The following is a 20,053-nucleotide window of genomic DNA, read 5'->3' as shown; positions in this document are numbered from 1 at the left end:
CACATTTGTTAGAGGTGCTGATGTTTTCAGCAACAAAAGGGACCCCTAAATCAAATTCTGCTCCAGGCCTCATACAGTCTTGGACCTGCAGTTCACATAGAGGTGCGCAACCAGAGCTAACCAGAGTGGTGTTTAAAGTTCTACCTTGATCAAAAACTCTGGAAAGAATCATAATTCCTCACAGGGGTGGATGTAAATGTCCATACAGGTCAGCCTGTGTCCAGTTTCTGTGAAAGGAGGCGCGCGGGATCCACGCTGAGGTAAACTTAATCCAGTTAATGCAGCGCGCAGGGGCGGGAGCGGTGTGATTGGTCTGGCTTTAAATGCATAAACTATAAACCTATCTTCTATAAACATATCTTTTAGGAATAAATCTGCTCTGCCAGTGAAGCACTCAGAGCAACAGAGGCCCTAGCAATCCGGCTTAAAAAAAGAAAGAAAAAGAAAAAAGAAAAACAAAAAAGGCTTAGCCTGGCGGTGGCACTAGTAAAGGATGGCGGGCCGTCAGACCTATTATACATTGGGGGAAACCCTGATGAATATGTTGTTCAATTATTTCCTTTGTTCATTAAATGCTAGTGAAATGGCGGCAAACAGTAGTCTGTAGCTAAGCTAACTATGCTAAATGGTTGATAATCTCACACAGTTATACCCACCTCTAGCAGAAAACCTGTGCTATAAATTGACACTCTTGTCTTTTTTTTTCCCTCTTTCTCTTTGAAAACCTGACTATTATTTTTCTTGGCAGCAATAGTAACCGTCACAGGTGTTCTTGTCAGCAGCAATCAGTCTTCTACTGACTGCTGCTGAACACCGTCGTCAAGAGCGCTAAGCAGGGATGAACCATTTCATGCAGATCCAGGGTGTTCAGTCAAAGTATAGATGTGTGCTGTTTGGTCTGGGAGTGGTAACATAACATTTTTACAATTTTATGTTAAACAATTTTAAAAACACTACATGATTAATTTTGTAATTGACAGGGCCCCCATTTTTTTCTATTTCTACAAGAGAAAAAAAATAAATGTTTTTGTGGGAGGGGCACTCTGTCGGTCAAGGATCCTTAGACCTTTTTAACTTTTCCCCTTATATGGCGTCCCTGGATGCTCGTAATGTTTTGGGGATGTGGTTGGGCTCTTGTGGGTCAGGTGCAGTGGTGGGTTTGCCCAAGAGAGGAGCCCATGCCCTGAAAGCGTCACGGTTCCAGCGGTGCTCACCGGACGTGTATATATAAAGGTAGCTGTGTTACAGGGACTGTTTGTTGGAGCGTTTGCCATATGTGTTTGCTTATATTACAATACGGATTAAAGGAAAAGGTAAAAAAAATCCTCAAATGTAATATCTTTCTGTGTAAATATCTCATTACAAAATKAGATACCTACAACTTAAAATCTGGTGCAGCAACATACAAAATTGATTTTCTTTCTAAAATTAGAGCATCCAGCTTTTAATTAGGTGCGTTCTGTAGTCSAGAATATACGGTATTCATTTTTTCACACTGTCAGATGTGAAATCCAATTGAACTTTTCCTATTTTAGGTCAGTTAGGATTACCAATAAAATTTTCTGCAATATACGTTTAATACCAGAATAGTGAAGAGGGAATCTTCAGCTTATGTCGATCCTATGTTCATTGCACTGTTAATGACACACGCTTACCAAGTTCAGCCAGCATCTTCATCTGGGGCTTCATGTATAACTTTCAACAACAATTTTGAAACAACTTTCACACTAAAAGTTGGCATAGGGACACATTTTGAAACGTGCAGCACACAAAAATTCTGTCTAAATCTATGCGCAAACAGATGGCTGCGCATCTTTCCTTTATACATCCCCATTTGTGTGAAATATAGTGCAGCTGCTGGTGCCTCATGGACCGCCCCATCGCCACCCATAAATACATAGTGAAAGCTGCAAGCAGCATTGGTGGCCCTCATAGCTCAGCACCGTTCAAACCTAAGGGCAACCACAGGAGCTACGTCATCGCCACCCCGTCGGTGCCTTTGACCTTCTCGCTCTGTCATTTCTGCACACGTCCACAAGGCAGCACATGGCAACTTTGTCTAATCATTATTTTCTTTAAGTGGGTGGTGCTTTAGTGATGTCATTAATGTACCACACCAATGTGTCACTGCAAGAAAAGTAGGATACAATCATATCACGGCCCTTGGTCTCAGTTCTCCTCTAGTTGCGTCACGTAAACCTCACTTTTTTTCTAGAAGAAGAGCTTTTTGGTTGCTTTAACACCTTGAAACATTTGCTAACCAATTAGAGACCAAATACAGCAACCAGATTTACAGTTCGATCTCAAACTATTTTTCTAAAGGAACCTTAAATGTAAGGTCGGCCAATTAAACTACCCTCATTCTCTGATTCCATTAAACCTGTGTTGAAATGTTGTTAGTGGTGCTAATGTTCTTAGCAGCAAAAGGGGCCTCTAACTGAAATTCTGCTCAAGGCCTATACAACTTTGAACCGGGTGTTCATGATGAGCTAAATCTGCTGCACTTTGCATCTCTCTGCTGGACAAAGTGGGACACACGGGGAGATTTAAATTATGTGGCTTTAGTAGTTCTTCCATTTCATATTTATTGAGTTTAGTAAGTGCCACACAGACTGATTTGGTTGCCTGAGTTTTATAGGATGAATTTTTCTGATGTCCATGCGCAGCAACTCTGCCTGACTCTAATAAGATAAAGCATTGCGTTAGACAAAACTGCGCCATATAAACTCAAATAAAATAAAGTAATAAAACCACCATTCTGCGTGAGGCGAGTGTGACATCTCCGTGGGTTGAACTACTGGTTCACTAACGCACCGGCCAACGGAGGAACACACACATAAACTTTATCAGCGCAGACACAGAGCCATGTGCTGGGTAGCATGTTGAGATATAAACACACATGCTGCACATAATTCTTTGTTCACAAAAGTATCATTCTCACCGCATGCTAAACGCGCACCTCTAAACGTGCGCCTATACTTTCAGTTCACCCTGAGCTTCGCAAGCAGACCAAACACGGTGACTTTTAAACTTGACTCATACCTTAATGAAGAAWTCTTCAAAAGAACATGGGTCCTCCCAGAGCGTTGATATAAATGTTCATACAGGTCAGCCGGTGTTCAGTTTGAGTGGTTTTAAAAAGAGAAATATCACAAGTCAATATTTGAAATTGACTTGTGAATTTCAAGTCAACTCAAACAAGTCAATGTTTTCACATTTCACTCTTGAAATGTGAAAACTAAATAAAAATACCCGGTGGACATCTACACTGTCTAATATCTGACTTGGAAATTAGTGCTGCATTGTGTAAATAAAGAAATGTAATTTAATACAATTGTGGTTAAAACAATAATTAATCATTCGTATCCCAGACAAATASAGATTTCCATTCAATCAAGAGGTTGTTACTGATGGGAAATAAGTCGGGCATCTCTTAAAACTATAAACTAAGGATAATGTTTTAACAAAGCTTTTAATTTAAAAAAAAATTATTGCTACATTATTTGATTATTTGTATGATTCCTATTAGTAGTGGAAAAATCTAATGTAGTGGTAATACAACAGTGCATATAATTGCTGACCAACTTTTTGAAATATTTTGGTTTTTTACTAAGGCTGTGAAGATTCTTGGAATAATTTGAGTAACTCGGTTCAAATTCTTTGAGGTAAATTATCAACCAGAAAGCTTTGTTAAATTGTTTTATTTAGCTATCTGTGTTCTGGCCAATTTATTGATTATGTTCTCTCTTCTGCTAGGGAGTTGTAGACAACTGCTAAATGCAATTAACATAACTATAGACCAATCTTACAGCATAACATATTACCAAATGTCGTTTTTTTTCCCCTGACATGTCCACTTTTCACTTTCTGTCCTGGGTGATTTCATTGATTGTTGAAAATGTACGGTTGTTGTTTTTCGGGGCACCAATAGGCATCCTGAAAATGACGCACGATGGATGAAATAAAACAGCTTTTCTCCTCAAGTTGCTAATTATTGATGTCAACCAATAGAAAACCTTTATATTGTGATACATTTTTCAGGCAAATCATCCAGCCCTACGATCAGTCAGAAGGAACATTTTGACCCTAATCTGCCAGGGATGTGAAAGTTGCTTATGTTTGAAAAGGCTTTTGAATAAATTCTAGTAAGTTTAAAATATGTTTGTTTTTTTTAATCACCATCCCAGAGGTTAACAGTCATGCTTAGGGCTGTTCTCTTGCAACTTGGTCAGGATTCATGTTGATGTCAGGTCTGAACACGACCCCAGATGAACAACATGTTGTTGGTAAACACAGGAAGAAGTAAAMAAATATTTGGCTTCAATTGTATCTTGAAAGTACATCCTGGTTTTATACTTAATTCACAATGTTGTTTGCAGTCGCCGTGATGACATGGAGTCTCTAGGCTACGTGCTGATGTACTTTAACAGAACCAGTCTGCCTTGGCAAGGATTAAAGGTATGAATATTCAGCATAATTCATGTTAGTGCAAGTTGTAGCCCATGCATTCACAAATACACGTTTAGTCTTTCAGGCATCACTGTGCTATTAATTACTATGATTATCATTATAGTTATAACTATGCTTTCAGCATTCATCTTGGAACCACATGTATGTCTTTGTCTCTCCCTCAATTGTCTGTGATTATGTTGACGAGGCTTAAAGTCTATATGAAGCACTTTGTCTGTACAACAGACAAGACCCTTTTAGACACAAGACAGGTTAGACGTTCATTGATCTTATATGAACGTATATCAATACTTAAATGATATAACTGTGCTGATACTAGATTTATTTTGCTTCTGACCTAAGGCTTTCCCCAAGTTTATGGCTAGATTTTACCAAGAAAAACATTAAAATTCAAATTACGTTTAACCAAACTCCACCAGGGGTTTGAATTATTTTGTGATCAACTTTAGATCAATCTGCTGTACCACTTGATTTTTTTTCCCCTTTATTTTTTAGGCAGCCACAAAGAAGCAAAAGTATGAGAAGATTTCGGAAAAGAAAATGTCTACTCCTGTTGAGGTTCTCTGCAAGGTAAAATAAACTACAGACCATGCTGTCATCTCCTAACCTTTACTTGCTGGTTTGTCTTAAAACCAGCAAGTAACCCTGAGCCTATCCAGCAATTTTTTGTTTGTTTTTCAACTCATGCTGGGTGGAAAAACTGAGTTGTTGTGTTTACCATACACTRCCAATATTTTACTCAGGTTCATGTTCCTGTTTGGGCCAACCACTGGGTAGCTCGTTTGATTGGTTGGTGATAATAGTCTTGCCTACAGAGATACTGCTGTCTCCTGTGAAGCAAAAGTCATGCCATGTAAAATACTTGGTATGAAGGAATAATGTGTTGCACCCTCAGCTGTTGCTGGTAATGTATGTGATGTCTGGGCCTGTCACGACAACAAATTTTGCTGTTCGATTGTCTCAAATTATTGCAATAAACGATAATATTGTTTGAAGACCATTTTAAACTGATGTAATGGTAATGACATTATAATGACAAGCAACATCCTGCCAAAAATACGTTATTTTCTAAAGAACACTGGAACTGGTAAACAAAATAAGCAAAGCAGCCAAAAAAAATGGACTCTAGTCTCTGTTAACAAAAAATGCACTTGAATAAAAACTAAATGCAACATAAAACCAAAGTGGAAATAAAAACTACATTGAACCAAAAGAGTACAGATTATGAAATCTGTAAACTATATTGCCCCTCAATAATCATTAGAATTTAGATRGAGAAGATGGGCATATCCCACTAGCTGATCCAGTTCACTCCTCACTTAAGCCCTGTTCACACTACACAATTTTATTTGCCCCGATTTATAAATGTGTGAGCGTTTGTGAGTGCGAATGGGTGAATGTGACTCTAGTGTAAAGCGCTTTGAGTGGTCAAAAATGATCGGATAAAGCGCTATATAAGTTCAGTCCATTTACCATTTACCATAGGGAAATGAAGAAGGAAGGGGTCAGYGAAGAGCACCGGAGTTGAGTCTTTTTTCATTCAGTGTTATCAGTAGAATGAGAAAATGGTAGGAAGAAACGATGAAGCCGATAAATTAAAATGAGGTCGATAATTTTCATTTATCATGCGATTAATTGATTTATTGTTTATAGCGACAGGCCTACTGATGTCATTAGTTTTGTTGTTGGTAGGTTACAGACTAGAGCTGTTGTAAACAAATACTTTAGTAAGCCAGTATTCTATCAATTATTATAACGATTAATCGAGTACTCAGATTTTTAAAAATGATTAAATAAAATATTGGTAAATGTAACTGCAGTGTTGCTATCGGATATCAACATCGGTCCAATTTTTCATATTTAAGCATCCCTAACAATTACTTTTCTGTAGTTTAGAAAATTAACCTGTAACAATAATAGCTCTCTTTCTAACTTGAAGGCAAGTTGTACAAAAATATGAAATTATATTCAATTTAATAATTAAGAGGCAGCCTCACAAATACGCTTACAAAAAATGTCTATATTCCAGGTTTTAGTTTTATGTATTCATCTTCAGTCAATTTAATAGATGAACTSTCGTATTTCCAAGAATTTATAGCTTTTATCCATTCTTAGCGACTCTATTYGGCTCTTCCGTCACACAAAGAAACACATCTACCATCTATGTACCACCACGATGCGGGATGAGATCGGAATGATATGAAATTTATTTGCCGGTTTGTCCGTAAAGCTACACTTATGTTAAGCATCAACTACAGCAGAGCTGCCCGCTGTGTTCAGTCTATCTGCTCGCCTGTATAAATACTGCAGCTGCAATCTTCCTCGCCATTCGCTCTGAACCGGCCAACAGGCAGCACCTCCGGGAGAAAGTCTGTCATACTCCAAGCATTATGCTTGTAAATTTAAGGATGCCTATTGGTCCCCCGAAAATCTTTCCAGACCAAACTCGGTCCACCTCACTCATGGACTCTTCTGCTTCCACAAGTTTGTCTTCAACCAAATCAGGAAACGCAAGAGAAGATTCCACTGTTGTGGAAGACATCCTGTTGGTTCCAGTAGCAAAGAAAACTCAGCCATCTGTTATCCTGACATCCCACATCATGAAGGTTCTGGAAGACACTCCTTCTGGCCAACCCGAGTAAGCAGACAAACGCATATCTGGACCCAATGCAGTTTGCTTATTGCTGTAGAATTGGGAGTTGAAGTTGAAGATGCCTTCATGCATCTGCTTCAACAAACCCAATGTCATCTGGACAAAGCAGGCAGCACTGTGAGGATCATGTTCTTTGATTTCATGAGTGCATTTAACACAATTCAGCCAGATCTGCTCTGTGAGAAACTCAAGAAGACGCAGATGGAGGCCTCAACAATCACCTGTATCTATGACTACCTCACCCACAGACCACAGTTTGTGAGACTGAAAAACTGYATCTAGCCAGATGGTCATCAACATAAGTGCCACAAGGGACTGTACTCTCACCACTCCTTTCCACTCTACACTTCAGATTCCTGTAACATTCGTCCGACTCCTGTCATCTACAGAAATACTTGGATGACTTTGCAGTTGTTSGGTGTATCAGAGATGGACAAGAGGCTGAGTACAGACAAAACAAAGGTTTCACTTGTTGATTTCAAGTGAAACAGGATTAGATCCAACCCTATTTCCATTATGGGAGAAGTGGAGGTGGTTGAGGAATATAAATACCTCAGAAGTTTGTTGGGTCAACAGACTGGACTGGAGATGCAACAGTGAAGCCGTCTGTAAGAAGGACAGAGCAGACTGTACTCCTTTAGGAAGCCAAGATCCTTTAAGGTCTATAAGTCTAAGTCTGTTGAGAGAGTCATTTCTTCTACCGTCATTTGTTGGGGCCGCAGCATCAGAACCAGGGACCTAAAAAGGCTCAACAACCTGATGAAGAAGGCTGGTTCTRTTCTGGGGACGACTGTRGAACCCCTGCAGAGGGACAACCCTGAACACCATTTTCATGTGACTGCCATGGGAAAACRGAGTATCTTCAGTCAGATTCTTCTTCAAATTCAATGTAACACAGACCGTTACAAGAGATCTTTCCAACCAACAGCCATCTCGATCTACAATAATTTTTTTGAACAATTTTAATGAGTTGTTTAATTTCAAGTCGCTTAATTTTAGTGAGTTGTTTAATTTACATTGTTTAATGTCCCTTTGGAATCAAAGTATTTTTTGAATTGAATTAGAATTGAGTCCTGCTGGTTGGAATTTGTTCTACTTCATAATAAACACTTAAACACTGAATTTTGTGTTACTAGGGTTGTTTAATGTTTAAGCCATCTTTCTTGCTATTCCATGTTACTCTTTGTTGAATCTCTTCTGTTGCTAAAGTTATGTTTGACATGTGAATTGACCACTTGACAATATTCTTTAGATATTCAGCCTTTGTTTTAATAAATTTGCTAAAGTTTATACAAGTGAATATCCCATATACATTTTTGATACATTCAGAAAATATAGAAAACTGCACGTACATTAAAGTTTTGTTAATGCATGTTTACAGGGTTTTCCAGCAGAGTTTGCCATGTATCTGAACTACTGCCGTGGGTTGCGCTTTGAAGAGGCACCAGACTACATGTATCTGCGCCAACTGTTTCGCATTCTCTTCAGGTAAGCTCATAGACAAACAAGGAAAGGGTTCACTATGACTATTATAATAGTAGTCATGTGACACATTCTTTACCTTTAAATACTTACCAGATGAAAATGTCTTGTTCAAATTGACTACAAGTCTGAAAAGGAACCCAAAATCTAATCTCATTTTACTGACCWTTAGTTGCTTCTGATTTTATTGTATGTATGATTGTTTCAGCCAGCTTTATGGTTTAGGGTTAACTGTGGCAATGGTCTCAGTCACTGTAGTTGTAGTTGATCTACATTCACTAACCACTTTAATTGGTACAGCTGCTCAGTTGTTATTGTTTTTGTTTTTTTTAAACCAACCTTAAGTAAGCAACTAAGTGTTTTTATTCATTTAGAAATAATAAAGATGACTGGCTCAAGGTCAAAGTGACCAGCTGGGGGTGGGGGGGGAGAGTGATTTGAACATGGTATGGTTGTTAGTCTCAGAATAACTGCTGATCTACTGGGATTTTCACTCTCACTATCTCAAGTTTCAGAGAATGCCTGAAAAAGAAATGAAAACATCAGTTGTATGGAAAAATCAGAAGAGAATGGAATCACTGGTTTGAGAGGATTTTAAAAAAGGCAACAGTAGTTCAAATAACATTTACAGTCTTCAGAATACCATCTTTGGAAGTACAACACGCCTAAGCTTGAAGTAGATGGACTACAGTAACACAATACCACACTTGTTGGTGATCCTGTAAGAATCATTCTGTTCATTACAGAATGAAGAACCTCATTTGAGGGTTTTTTTTATGTAGAAAAGTAAATATTGTTTAAGTAAGGCATACCCCCATTATCCTTTTGAACAAAGGGCAACCTTGGCGGAGTCCAACTCTCACCGGAAACGAGCCCGACTTACTGCCGGCAATGCGGACCAGACTCTGACACCGGTCATACAGGGACCTGACAACCCGTATCAAAGGGCCCGGTACCCCATACTTCCGGAGAACCCCCGACAGGTCCCCCCTAGGGACACGGTCGAACGCCTTCTCCAAGTCCACAAAACACATGTAGTCTTGTTGGGTGAACTCCCATGCACCCTCCAGGACCTGCTAAGGGTGTAGAGCTGGTCCAGTGTTCCACAACCAGGACGAAACCCACACTGCTCTTCCTGAATCCGAGGTTCGACTATCCGACGGACCCTCCTCTCCAGGACCCCTGAATAGTCCTTACTAGGGAGGCTTAAGATTGTGACCCCCTTGCATTTGGAGCACACCCTCCGCTCCCCCTTTTTAAACAGGTGGACCACCACCCCAGTCTGCCAATCCAGGGGAACTGCCCCTGATGTCCATGCGATATTGCAGAGTCGCGTAAGCCAACACAACCCTACAACATCCAGAGCCTTAAGGAACTCCGGGCGGATCTCATCCACCCCYGGGGCCCTGCCACCGAGGAGCTTTTTGACCACCTTGGCGACCTCGTCCCCAGAGATTGGAGAGCCCAACCCAGAGTCCCCAGGATCAGCTTCCTCAATAGAAGGCATGTTGGTGGGATTGAAGAGGTCTTCGAAGTATTCCGCCCACCGGCCCACAACGTCCAGAGTCGAGGTCAGCAGCACACCATCCCCACTATAAACAGTGTTGGTGCTRCACTGCTTCCCCCTCCTGAGACGCCGGATGGTGGACCAGAATCGCCTCVAAGCCGTACGGAAGTCTTTCTCCATGGCCTCTCCAAACTCCTCCCACGCCTGAGTTTTTGCCTYAGCGACAACCCGAGCCGCATGCTGCTTCACCCGCCGGTACCCATCAGCTGCTTCTGGAGTCTTTGTGTACTTTCATTATGTCACACGATCTAACAATGGATTAAATCAGACCATTGAAGAAATGGCATACAGAAAGTATGTTCTATACAATAACCATAAAATGYAGTGGAGACTGGAGTTTTGAACTAGGTGTAAAACCATACGTCGGACAAAAAAATAAATTCTTATAAGTTCATACTTGGAGTAACATACTTGGGTTTTCAAACATGAAACAAGACTTGAAGAGCTTTTCATTCATATATTTTCTCTAGGACTTCAGTCTGCTGGACATAAATAATTATTGGAAGAAATGTTGATAATTTGATGTTTTTCTATTTTGACCTAGGACTCTGAATCACCAGTATGACTACACATTTGACTGGACCATGCTGAAACAGAAAGCAGCACAACAAGGGGCCTCTTCAGGGGGCCAGGGCCAGCAGGCACAAACCCCCACAGGCAAGCAAACTGACAAATCCAAGCCTAACTTGAAAGGTTAGTAGCAAACAGCCAAGTGACGTTTTTTACCGACACCAATTGCTCATATATTCATTGAGGTTTTTTTATGTAGAAAAGTAAATATTGTTTAAGTAAGTAACACATACCCCCATTATCCTTTTGAACATAAGACTGCCTGGCTCAAAAAAGTCATATGCCTGGGTGCCATTTACTTTTAAATAGCATTTAGTGAGTTTAATATTTTAGCTTTGCATGGAGAAATAATTGTTTTATGAATCCTAAAAATATTCCTTCTGGAAACGCGTTACAGTGGGAAAAAATAGGAGCTACTAACTATTAAATGTTGGATCGTTAGTGGTGTTTTGAGTGGAATCAATTTTTTTTTTTTAAATATTGTGACTTCAGGAACAAGATTGCTATAGAAAAGCTCAGTTTTGCCTGGACAAAGTCTTTCATTTTGATTAGTTAGAGTACAGCTTGTATTCACTGTGACCTTAAACAAATGGACTCAATAAGCATAGCTTAGTAGATGAAAATCTTGAATCAATAGTTCATCTGTTTTGGTAATTCTATTCTGAAACTGGAACTACTGCATAGAAATATTAAACAAAATGATTGCATGGTTTGATTATTGAAGGTCATTTTATGATTATAAATTGACAACTAATGAAAATCCAAAATTCAGCAACATTGTGGGCTCTGGTTTCTTATCTTCCCCTTGACAAAAGCTCATAAGTTCTCAATTGTGTTTAAGTCAGACAGGTTTGCTGGCCCACCAAGCATTGTTAATAACATAGTCTTCAGAGCAGGTAATAAGGTACTTGTAGCAGTATGGGCAGTTGTCAAGCCCTGCAAGTCCTGAAATGAAAATCAATTCAATTTCTATAGTTTGTACATACATCTGTAATAGAGGTGTACCAATTGATTAGCCACCAATCATAATTGGCCAATTTCTGTGAAAAACTGTATGACCGGTGATCGCCGATCACTGTCTTGTGTTGCCAGTCACCAAAACCGATCACCTGTATCTCACTCCGCAGCCTACGTGTGCAGCTTATCTCCTCTTTCCTTCACACTGCAAAGCACACAGCAACAAATCCTAAGCGGTGTGGTGAGAAACTAATGMTCAGAGTGAATGGGGAAGTTTGCGTGTTGCGATGGAAAATTACCTCGAGCGTGAAGCACATCAAAATGCATCAACACAATGAATCTAATATGACATTTAAAAAAACAAGCACTTGACGTAGTTTGGCTAAATCAAGGTTCACTGCAGGAAAAAAAGATATCCAGAGTGATCAGACAGCAGGCAAAGCAATGCACAACTACCAACGCTCACCCGGAAAGGCATGATGGTCATAAAACTAAACAAATGAACCGAAAAATAATTTAAGCCAAAGAGCTAGCAGTGTAAGACGCTGGTTCTGCTCTTGCTGTTGAACCACCGCTCCGAATATTTCACATCCGGAGTACCGTTTCTGCTCCACCAGACAGTGAACTCTCCCGTTGAACATCTGCTTAARGCTGCAGCATGTAATTAAACAAGCAAAAGATTTTAAATATATATTAAAACTTTCGCTATGTCCTAACATAAGACAGATGATCTCTGAAAATAACATCAATCTCCTCTGCCTCCTGGCATTCTGCAGATTTACTCTGCTTGGTCAGAAACAGCCAATCAGAACCAGCATTAATCAGCTAGTCGTGCTCTCAGGAAATTTTGATTTAGTAACTCAGGATTGTTTATTTTGATGTTTTCTTTTTTACCTTACATTATTTGATATATTCAGTGTTGTGAGATTTATTTGACTCGTGTATAATTTAGGCTAAGAGCCTTACTGTTAAATATTATTTTACTGATTGCAGGTTTATCAGTTGTCCTTTTGACTGAATACCTGCTGCATTGTGCCTGCAAGTATTTTGCATGTTTTATGTTTAAATTTGGGGAATTTATTACCTGATGATTTTTTTAACTATACCAGGTCACAAAGTAACATTATACTTGACGCAAAAAATGAACAGCCAGTCCAGACGATCGGCAATGATTGGTGAACAGCAGTGATCGGCCCTCATAGATAATCGGAATCGGCAGCAGAAAACCTGATCGGAGCCTCCCCAATCCCCAGTGATCCTAGTTATCAAGGAGTTTCCAATTTGATTCATTTAGAAATTCTAAGGAAACCCTGCAGATTACCTTGACTTTGAGCATCCATGCCTCTGGATGTGTCATTTATATTGCAGCAGTCCCTCATTTTGAACATACATGTAGCAACAGTGAAGAGGAAACACTCAGGCTCTGAGGGAATTCTGACATCAGCATTTCTATAAAGCCTCTAAGAGGGTCGTTGCACGAAGTGCTCTGAAATATTCTTATAGAGGACTATGCTGACTTAGGACTTTATAAAACACAATCAACCAAAATCAGCAGATGACATGGCTCAACAAATCCTCGCCAATTGTTAGAACTGCACATAGAACTTGAAGCAGTGTGTATTCTGAGCTTCTTTACTCATCCTCCAGATTATGGAACCTTGATACCCTTATGAATTGCAAACTTTTATTTGAAAAGTAATCTTTGAATCTTTGTTCCATCTAGACAGTTGTAACCCATGTGCTGAGTATATCTATGTGACATAACTCTTGACTCGACCTGGGTGAGATACCTTGGAATCTCACCCAAAACTCGTGAATGGCCTGAGCACCACAATCCTCCAAAAACTAGGCTTATTCATTTAACTTTTTCTTCCGGTCACCTTTCCATTATCCTGTCTACAACCAGCTATTTTATTGAAAATATATTAACGCTTAATCTCCTTGTGGAGGGCGTGAATGGTTGTCTGTTGGACAACCATCAAGTCAGCAGTTTTTTTTACTGATTGTGTAGGTCATAAAATTCCTTGTAACTTTTTTTAACTGGTGGGATATAATATTCAGATTTTCCCTAAAACTGAATTTTGGTTTTCTTTAGCTCTAAGCCATATTCTTAAAAAATTAGAAATAAAGTTCTGATAGATCATTCAGTGTGTAAACTGAGTTTCACTTTCTGAATTGAAGAGGATAAATTAATCCCTACAATGACATTCTAATTTAATTGTAACTGTAATGCCATATTCATTTCCATGTAGACTTGTTAACTTTGGAGCCATGAGTACATTTTAATTGTACATTCCAAAAGTTCTCAAAACTTCTGCTTTGGATTCTGTTTGTCCAGTGTGGGAAACATGAGACCAAGAGGTTGGTTTCTTAAAGATAACAGTTCTATCCATTAATACTTAGATTTTAAAATTATTTATTATTGCTTATTATCAAAGCTGAATTTTGCAGAGTGTGCAAACTTTTGAACATTGCAGAGTATTTAACTCTGCATAGTTTAACACTATGCTAATGACATCTAAGCTACAGTTTAGTTGTATAGTTTGACTGTAAAACCATGCAGTACAGAGTGCAAGTACTTTGCAGTTCACGTCAACTTGGATCGATATACAGTGATCCCTCGTTTTTCTTAGGGGTTGCACTCCGAAAATAACCCGCGATAAGTGAAATCCGCGAAGTAGTTACCTTTATTTTTTACAATCATTACACAGCATAATAAAATACTCTACATTGAAACCAAAGAACAAAAAATGTCTTCAGGTCAGTGGATGTCATTAAAGCGTCTCCTCCAACCTGCCCCACAAGATTCTCAGCTGTATCTACGGCAGAGCCATGGATCTCGTCAAGCGAGCCTCCAGTCGGGTTTTGCTGCCTCTGGCCACAGTTTTTCCAGCAGGCATTCAAAGTTTCAGTTTTCATCTCCTGAATGGCCAATCTGTATTACTTATATTTAAATACTGTAACATTATTGGCACACAGGTAGAGAAGGAGCTCGGAGACTGTTTAGCCAATCAGGACGCAGAACACAATGCACTGTGAAAAAAAACTGCACAAAAAATTCGAAGCAGCGAGACCGCGAAAGGGGAAGCGCGTTATAGCGAGGGATCACTGTATGCAGTATTCAGAAATGTATGATTTTAAAGAACAACTTATAAAAGTTGCTTTTCTGCATGACTGGCTTCATTTCAAAGAGTATGCTTATACATGGAAAAATAACCAAATGCCTTTTGCCTGAAACACTCCCGACAAGTCTTCATTTCTGTTGTCAATACAGCTGATGAAGTGAGACAACTAAGACATAATACTGTTGTATTCCTAATCTGCTTTGAAAACTAATGAAATTAATGAAAACATTATTTTAGTTAAATTAAATGCTATCAGTCAAAGCATTAATTAATGCAGTAGTTTTCCTATGGCATGCTCCTACATGCTTAAATGAATACAAATACTGACTTTTTTGGGCCAGGTGGTATATAACTAATATTTTTGCCAAATTGGAAGCACATTTTTCATTATTTTGGTCAAGGCCTAATTTGTTGAAGCACCAAAAACCCTACCAAAATGTCTAGGAAAAAAATGGTACAATTGGTCTGCCTTGCAGAAGCAAAGACGTCCTTGGGGAATTTGACTACTAACTTTGTTCCCTTATGTTGTTTTTATATTGGGGTTGATCAATGGGCTGTCTCATCAATGATATTGAGCTAATGCTTACAGATCTGATCTGATCTCAACCCTCTAATTCTGCTCTTTCTTTTTTAACATTTCCTCTCAAAACTAAGTAGTGTTAAAACAAACTGGACTATTTCACCTATTTTCTTGATGTCTATACTGTATTTAACAATGCCATTAACAAATGCAGAAATCATTTGTTGTACAAGTAAGCAGTTGTGGTCCTCATTTAGCTCGTCCTGTTCACCTCATTAGAGTTGGAATTTGCATATCTCTTTATACCTGTGTTACTGATGTCATTATTGGATGGGATATGGGCCTAAAGTCACTGAGTCATTCACTAATCCAGAGTATATGGTCGGGTGTTACCACTGACATTGTGGCCAGTTTAGTTAGCCAACCTGCACTTTGGTTAACAGATATACTTCTTTAGACTTTTAGCATGTCAACTTTACTTTCAAAGGGATAGTAGGTAGTTAGTGGCTAGATGAGTCTCTCTCGACACCAGCTTAAACAGGTTATCCCAAAATCCATATCTTAAGGTAAGACTCAAGGGGTTTAGGGGTCTTCCGGACTTGTTGGACGAAGATCTGGTCATGAGTCAGCCCAGGAGTTTAAGGGAAGTGGGTGGGGTAGCTAGTGCGCAACAACTGCTGGAATGTTAGACAGGACAACTTATTATTAAGAGAAAACTGCTGTGGTTCAAGGAGTAGTGATAAAGAAGACTATTAATTCAAATCAATTACAAAAATATTTTGATTTCCAAAGGGAAAATAAATGTTGTAACTCATATTTATTCAAAATTCTTCAGAGTTCTTATAGATGGTGATGGCTGTGGACATGAAAGATCTAACAAGCTGAAGTTTAGCACAGTGTCATCCTGGAGCCATCAAAGCTGCTCACATTTAAGGGAAGTTGGTTTTCAGAAAAAGAAAATTAACTTATCACTTCATCAGAGATGGATTAGCTGAGTCAAGGAGCCAACGTGTTTGGGCCAAAGTCCAACAGTTGACACGTAGTTGCAGGACATTCGCTTTTACACACACAGGTCCACAAGACACACTGAGTCAAGCTCATGTGGATCTCCTCATGCTGCATGGTGTTTTTTCATATATAGGTGTGTTTAACCACAATATCATAAATACAGCGATCACGGCAGCACTAGCTCTCAAATTTGGAGGAGGAAATACTGATTGAGCTGCAAAATCTAATTTTAATTTCCATGTTATCGGAAGCCAAGAAAAACGGAAGGCAGCAGTAGAACGTCCACTCGCTCTTTTGGACCAGAACCAGGCAGGGAGCTCTTCATAGTGGTTGTAATTTGCAAATCTGTGTCAACTTTTATCCTATTTCTTTTTTTTACCTTTTTTGCAAGTCATTGAGTTTAGGGCTGAAACGAATCCTCGATTTATTAAAATTCCTCGAGGAAAATTTACCTGCCTCGAAGCTTCCTTAATTTGTTTTAGTATTTAGCTCACCGTGTTCCGGACGGAACATTATTTGCGTTGCGCGGAGCTCTGACYTCCGCCTCTGAGCTGTTGACGAAAGCTAAGTGTTGGCGGCATAACGTCCAATTTTCAAGTTCWGCCCGTGGGGATTTTATTGATTGATGATAATACCCGGGTTTTCATAGTTTTTGGGGAACCAATAAACATCCTTAAACATGATTAATGCGATGCCTGGAGTACTGCGACCTTCCTCCTGCGGGGGATGCTGGTTGAAAGCGAACGGCAGGAAGAGAGCTGCGGGAGTATTTATACAGGTAAGCAGACRGACTGAACACAGCGGGCAGCTGAGTAGTTGCTGCTTTACGTTAAGTGTAGCTTTACGGATGAACCGCACAGTAAATTTCATATCATCCCGGTCTGAACAAACGGAAGGCGGAGCGCATCGTGGCGGTAGATGAGTGGGACGAACGAAGGTGCCGTTAATATCCCCTATTGCTCCCTCTGTTCTTACTTTCATCCCCTGGTCAACCGGTCGTCTTTCCTCCCCAGACTTCTCATATTTTCAAACCCAAAGCTTGACAGGTATGGGGCAAGGTGAGAATTAATCTATTAAATTGACTGAAGATGAATACATAAACTAAGCGATGGATCATAGACATTTTTTATAAGTGTATTTGTGAGCTTACCTCTTTATTATTAAATTGAATATAATTTCAGATCTTTGTATAACTTTTCTTCAGGTTAACTTGGAAAGTGAGCTATTGTTACAGGTTAGTTTTCTAAACTGTTAGGGATGCTCAAATAAGAAAAATTGGACTGATATTGATATCAATAGTAACACCTGTGTTATGGAAGATTTACCAATATTTTATTTTGTCCATTTTTATCTGATTACTCGATTAATCGTAAGGTTTCTTTGAAGCCGCTATGAGTAATGTTATTGAARTTCCCTTTCATATTGACCAATATTAATTAAAAAGTGAAACGTAATGCTTTCTGTAACAACTGTTAATTGTATCTTCACCATATTATGTTAGTATTTTTAGTTTTTTTTTTCCTACACCCTTTTATGTCATCTTTTTGCTGGTGTTTTTTTGTCTGCTCTAGGCTTCATTTGGAAATGTTTTAATGAACAACAATATTGCAAATCATTTAACAGAGCTTGCTGTCAGATTTGACTATATTTCAGCCTAAAACAGTAGCCCGTACAAAAGTACTTGTACTTGGTCCCTTATCACAGTGATCCCCAACCCCCGGTCCGTGGACCAATTGGTACCGGGCCGCGCAATAAATAATGAAATATTTCCGTTTTATGTATTATTTGAGTCTGGAGGATCTTTTATTTTGAAAATCCTTTAACTGGATTCTCTCGATTACTTGCCGCCAACACTGAGGCCACAAACAGCAAAATGAGTAAGAAACAGATCAGATGTCTTTGGAAAGTTTCTTTGCAAAGGGGAAAAGGCCCAGAGAAGAGACAGGAGAATGGATTTATCCCGGACCGGTAGGTGAATCCCACGTTACAAGCCGCTCTGCRTAACATGCGGCGACCGGCTGMTAATGAGACAATGAAGCTTCAAACTGCTTCGCCACGTAGAGACCAAGCAGGCTGTGCTCAAGCAACACACCTCGGGTGTCATCGTCTCTCATCACTCCCAGATGGGACCGTCTCGTTGCAGAGAAACAAGCTCAGGGCTCCCATTAGTCGTTATCGTGAGTTACAATTTTCACAAAAGTGAAATGTTCGTTTTTGTGGCGCATCTGTATCTTATTTTGAAGGGATATATAAACGTTACCATTTCGACCAGAGTCGGAGCGTTTGGGCAGTGGTCGAGAGGAGATGAGTAGAGCTTGTGAGTCTTAAGTCTGGTTTAGACGGARAGATTTAAGAATTGTCGGCYGATTCTCCAAACCTCTGTGACCACAGAGCTGATAAAAGTACAACAGGGTAGATCGGTTCGTGTGTCCAAAGYAGGAGCAACACGAACCGATTCCAGTCGCAAATATCCCGATTCCAGAGGATATTCCAGTAAAACCCCCAACATAAAAGGAATTTAGAATAACCAAACACGGATGACGATGTAGAAACAATAGTGATAGTTTGTGGAGTCATTTTAAGAGATAAAAGACGTAACAAAAAGAAAAGGCGGTGGATAAAAGACGGGAGCAGCCGCTCTATTTGCTGCATTATGATTTGGAGGTGAATGTTTTTTCATAGTTAACATTTTTAACTGAATAAACATAATAATATATAATAATGACCTTTACATATAATAAACATTTCCACATATCATCTCCGATGTCCACCGGACTCTCAGTTGCGCGATATGTCAGCCGTTTGGGATTCCCCTCTGCTCTTATGTCACCGTGCTTTCTGATTGGCTACCTGTCTCATTCAACAGGTTGCATTCTCGTTCCCAGTGAAAACCCCACAGGCTGCAATAAAAGAGCCAAGACRACCCAAATTGRGCATATTCAGGATTTAGTGGGAAAACACGCAGAAGCCTTATCTGACTGACTGTTCATCCCCCAATCTCTACCCCCCCACCTCCGGGCCGCAACAAAATTTCTAAGTCTTGACCGGTCCACGGTAAGAAAAAGGTTGGGGACCACTGCCTCACCGTGGTTTTGTGTAAAAAAAAAAAAAGACAAGAAATGTAAAAATATGAGTACCTATATAGTAGAGATGTGCCGATCAGATTTTTTCCTTCCCATGAGGGCCGATCACTGATACTGATCACATAATTATTTTTTTAATCATAAGCATAAGCACTACATTATGTGGAAAAAGGAGCCATTAATTCACCTTAATTTAGACAAAAACTTGTTTTTAATAACTTTTTCCAAGAAAAAAACTAAACAAAACGGGCATTGTGCAAATTGTACTGCCATCGGTAATACTATCTTTAACAGACTGAAAACATATGAAGGCTCTGAAGAGGCTAAATAAGTGTCAAAATAAAACCTCTCAACATTGCCAAAAGATTCAAGTATAAAACTTAACATTCAAAGTCAAATACAGGATCCATTACAATAAACTGACAATTAGATTACAATTACTGAATGAAAACTTCCTGATAGCATGGCGGCTAGCTGATTACTGCTAGTTCTGAGTGGCTGTTTCTGACTGAGCGGAGTAATTATGCAGAACAGGGAGGAGGCAGAGGAGATTATATTTCAGACACTTTTAAAGATGTTATGCTATGTTGAGACTTCCTGACTGATTTCTTCCTCTCT

The 20,053-nt window shown here is 39.4% G+C and overlaps 1 protein-coding gene across 5 annotated transcripts in view; it reads left to right on the top strand.

Moving 5' to 3' along the window:
• csnk1a1 (casein kinase 1, alpha 1) overlaps nt 1–20,053 on the top strand; it is a 69,732-nt gene that overhangs the window by 41,929 nt on the left and 7,750 nt on the right. For 3 of the 5 annotated variants that reach the window (XM_008402774.1, XM_008402772.1, XM_008402768.1), the window contains 4 exons: nt 4,380–4,458; nt 4,966–5,040; nt 8,505–8,611; nt 10,717–10,865. In XM_008402774.1, coding sequence (XP_008400996.1) covers nt 4,380–4,458; nt 4,966–5,040; nt 8,505–8,611; nt 10,717–10,865 — 410 coding nt within the window. Of the gene's footprint in view, nt 1–4,379; nt 4,459–4,965; nt 5,041–8,504; nt 8,612–10,716; nt 10,871–20,053 lie in introns of those variants that run through there. The other 2 variants (XM_008402771.1, XM_008402770.1) reach the window with 2 other exon arrangements.

This window comes from Poecilia reticulata, unplaced genomic scaffold, assembly GCF_000633615.1.
Source record: "Poecilia reticulata strain Guanapo unplaced genomic scaffold, Guppy_female_1.0+MT scaffold_256, whole genome shotgun sequence".
In the NCBI taxonomy this organism is placed as follows: domain Eukaryota; kingdom Metazoa; phylum Chordata; class Actinopteri; order Cyprinodontiformes; family Poeciliidae; genus Poecilia; species Poecilia reticulata.
This window is presented reverse-complemented; position numbering and strand designations above follow the sequence as displayed.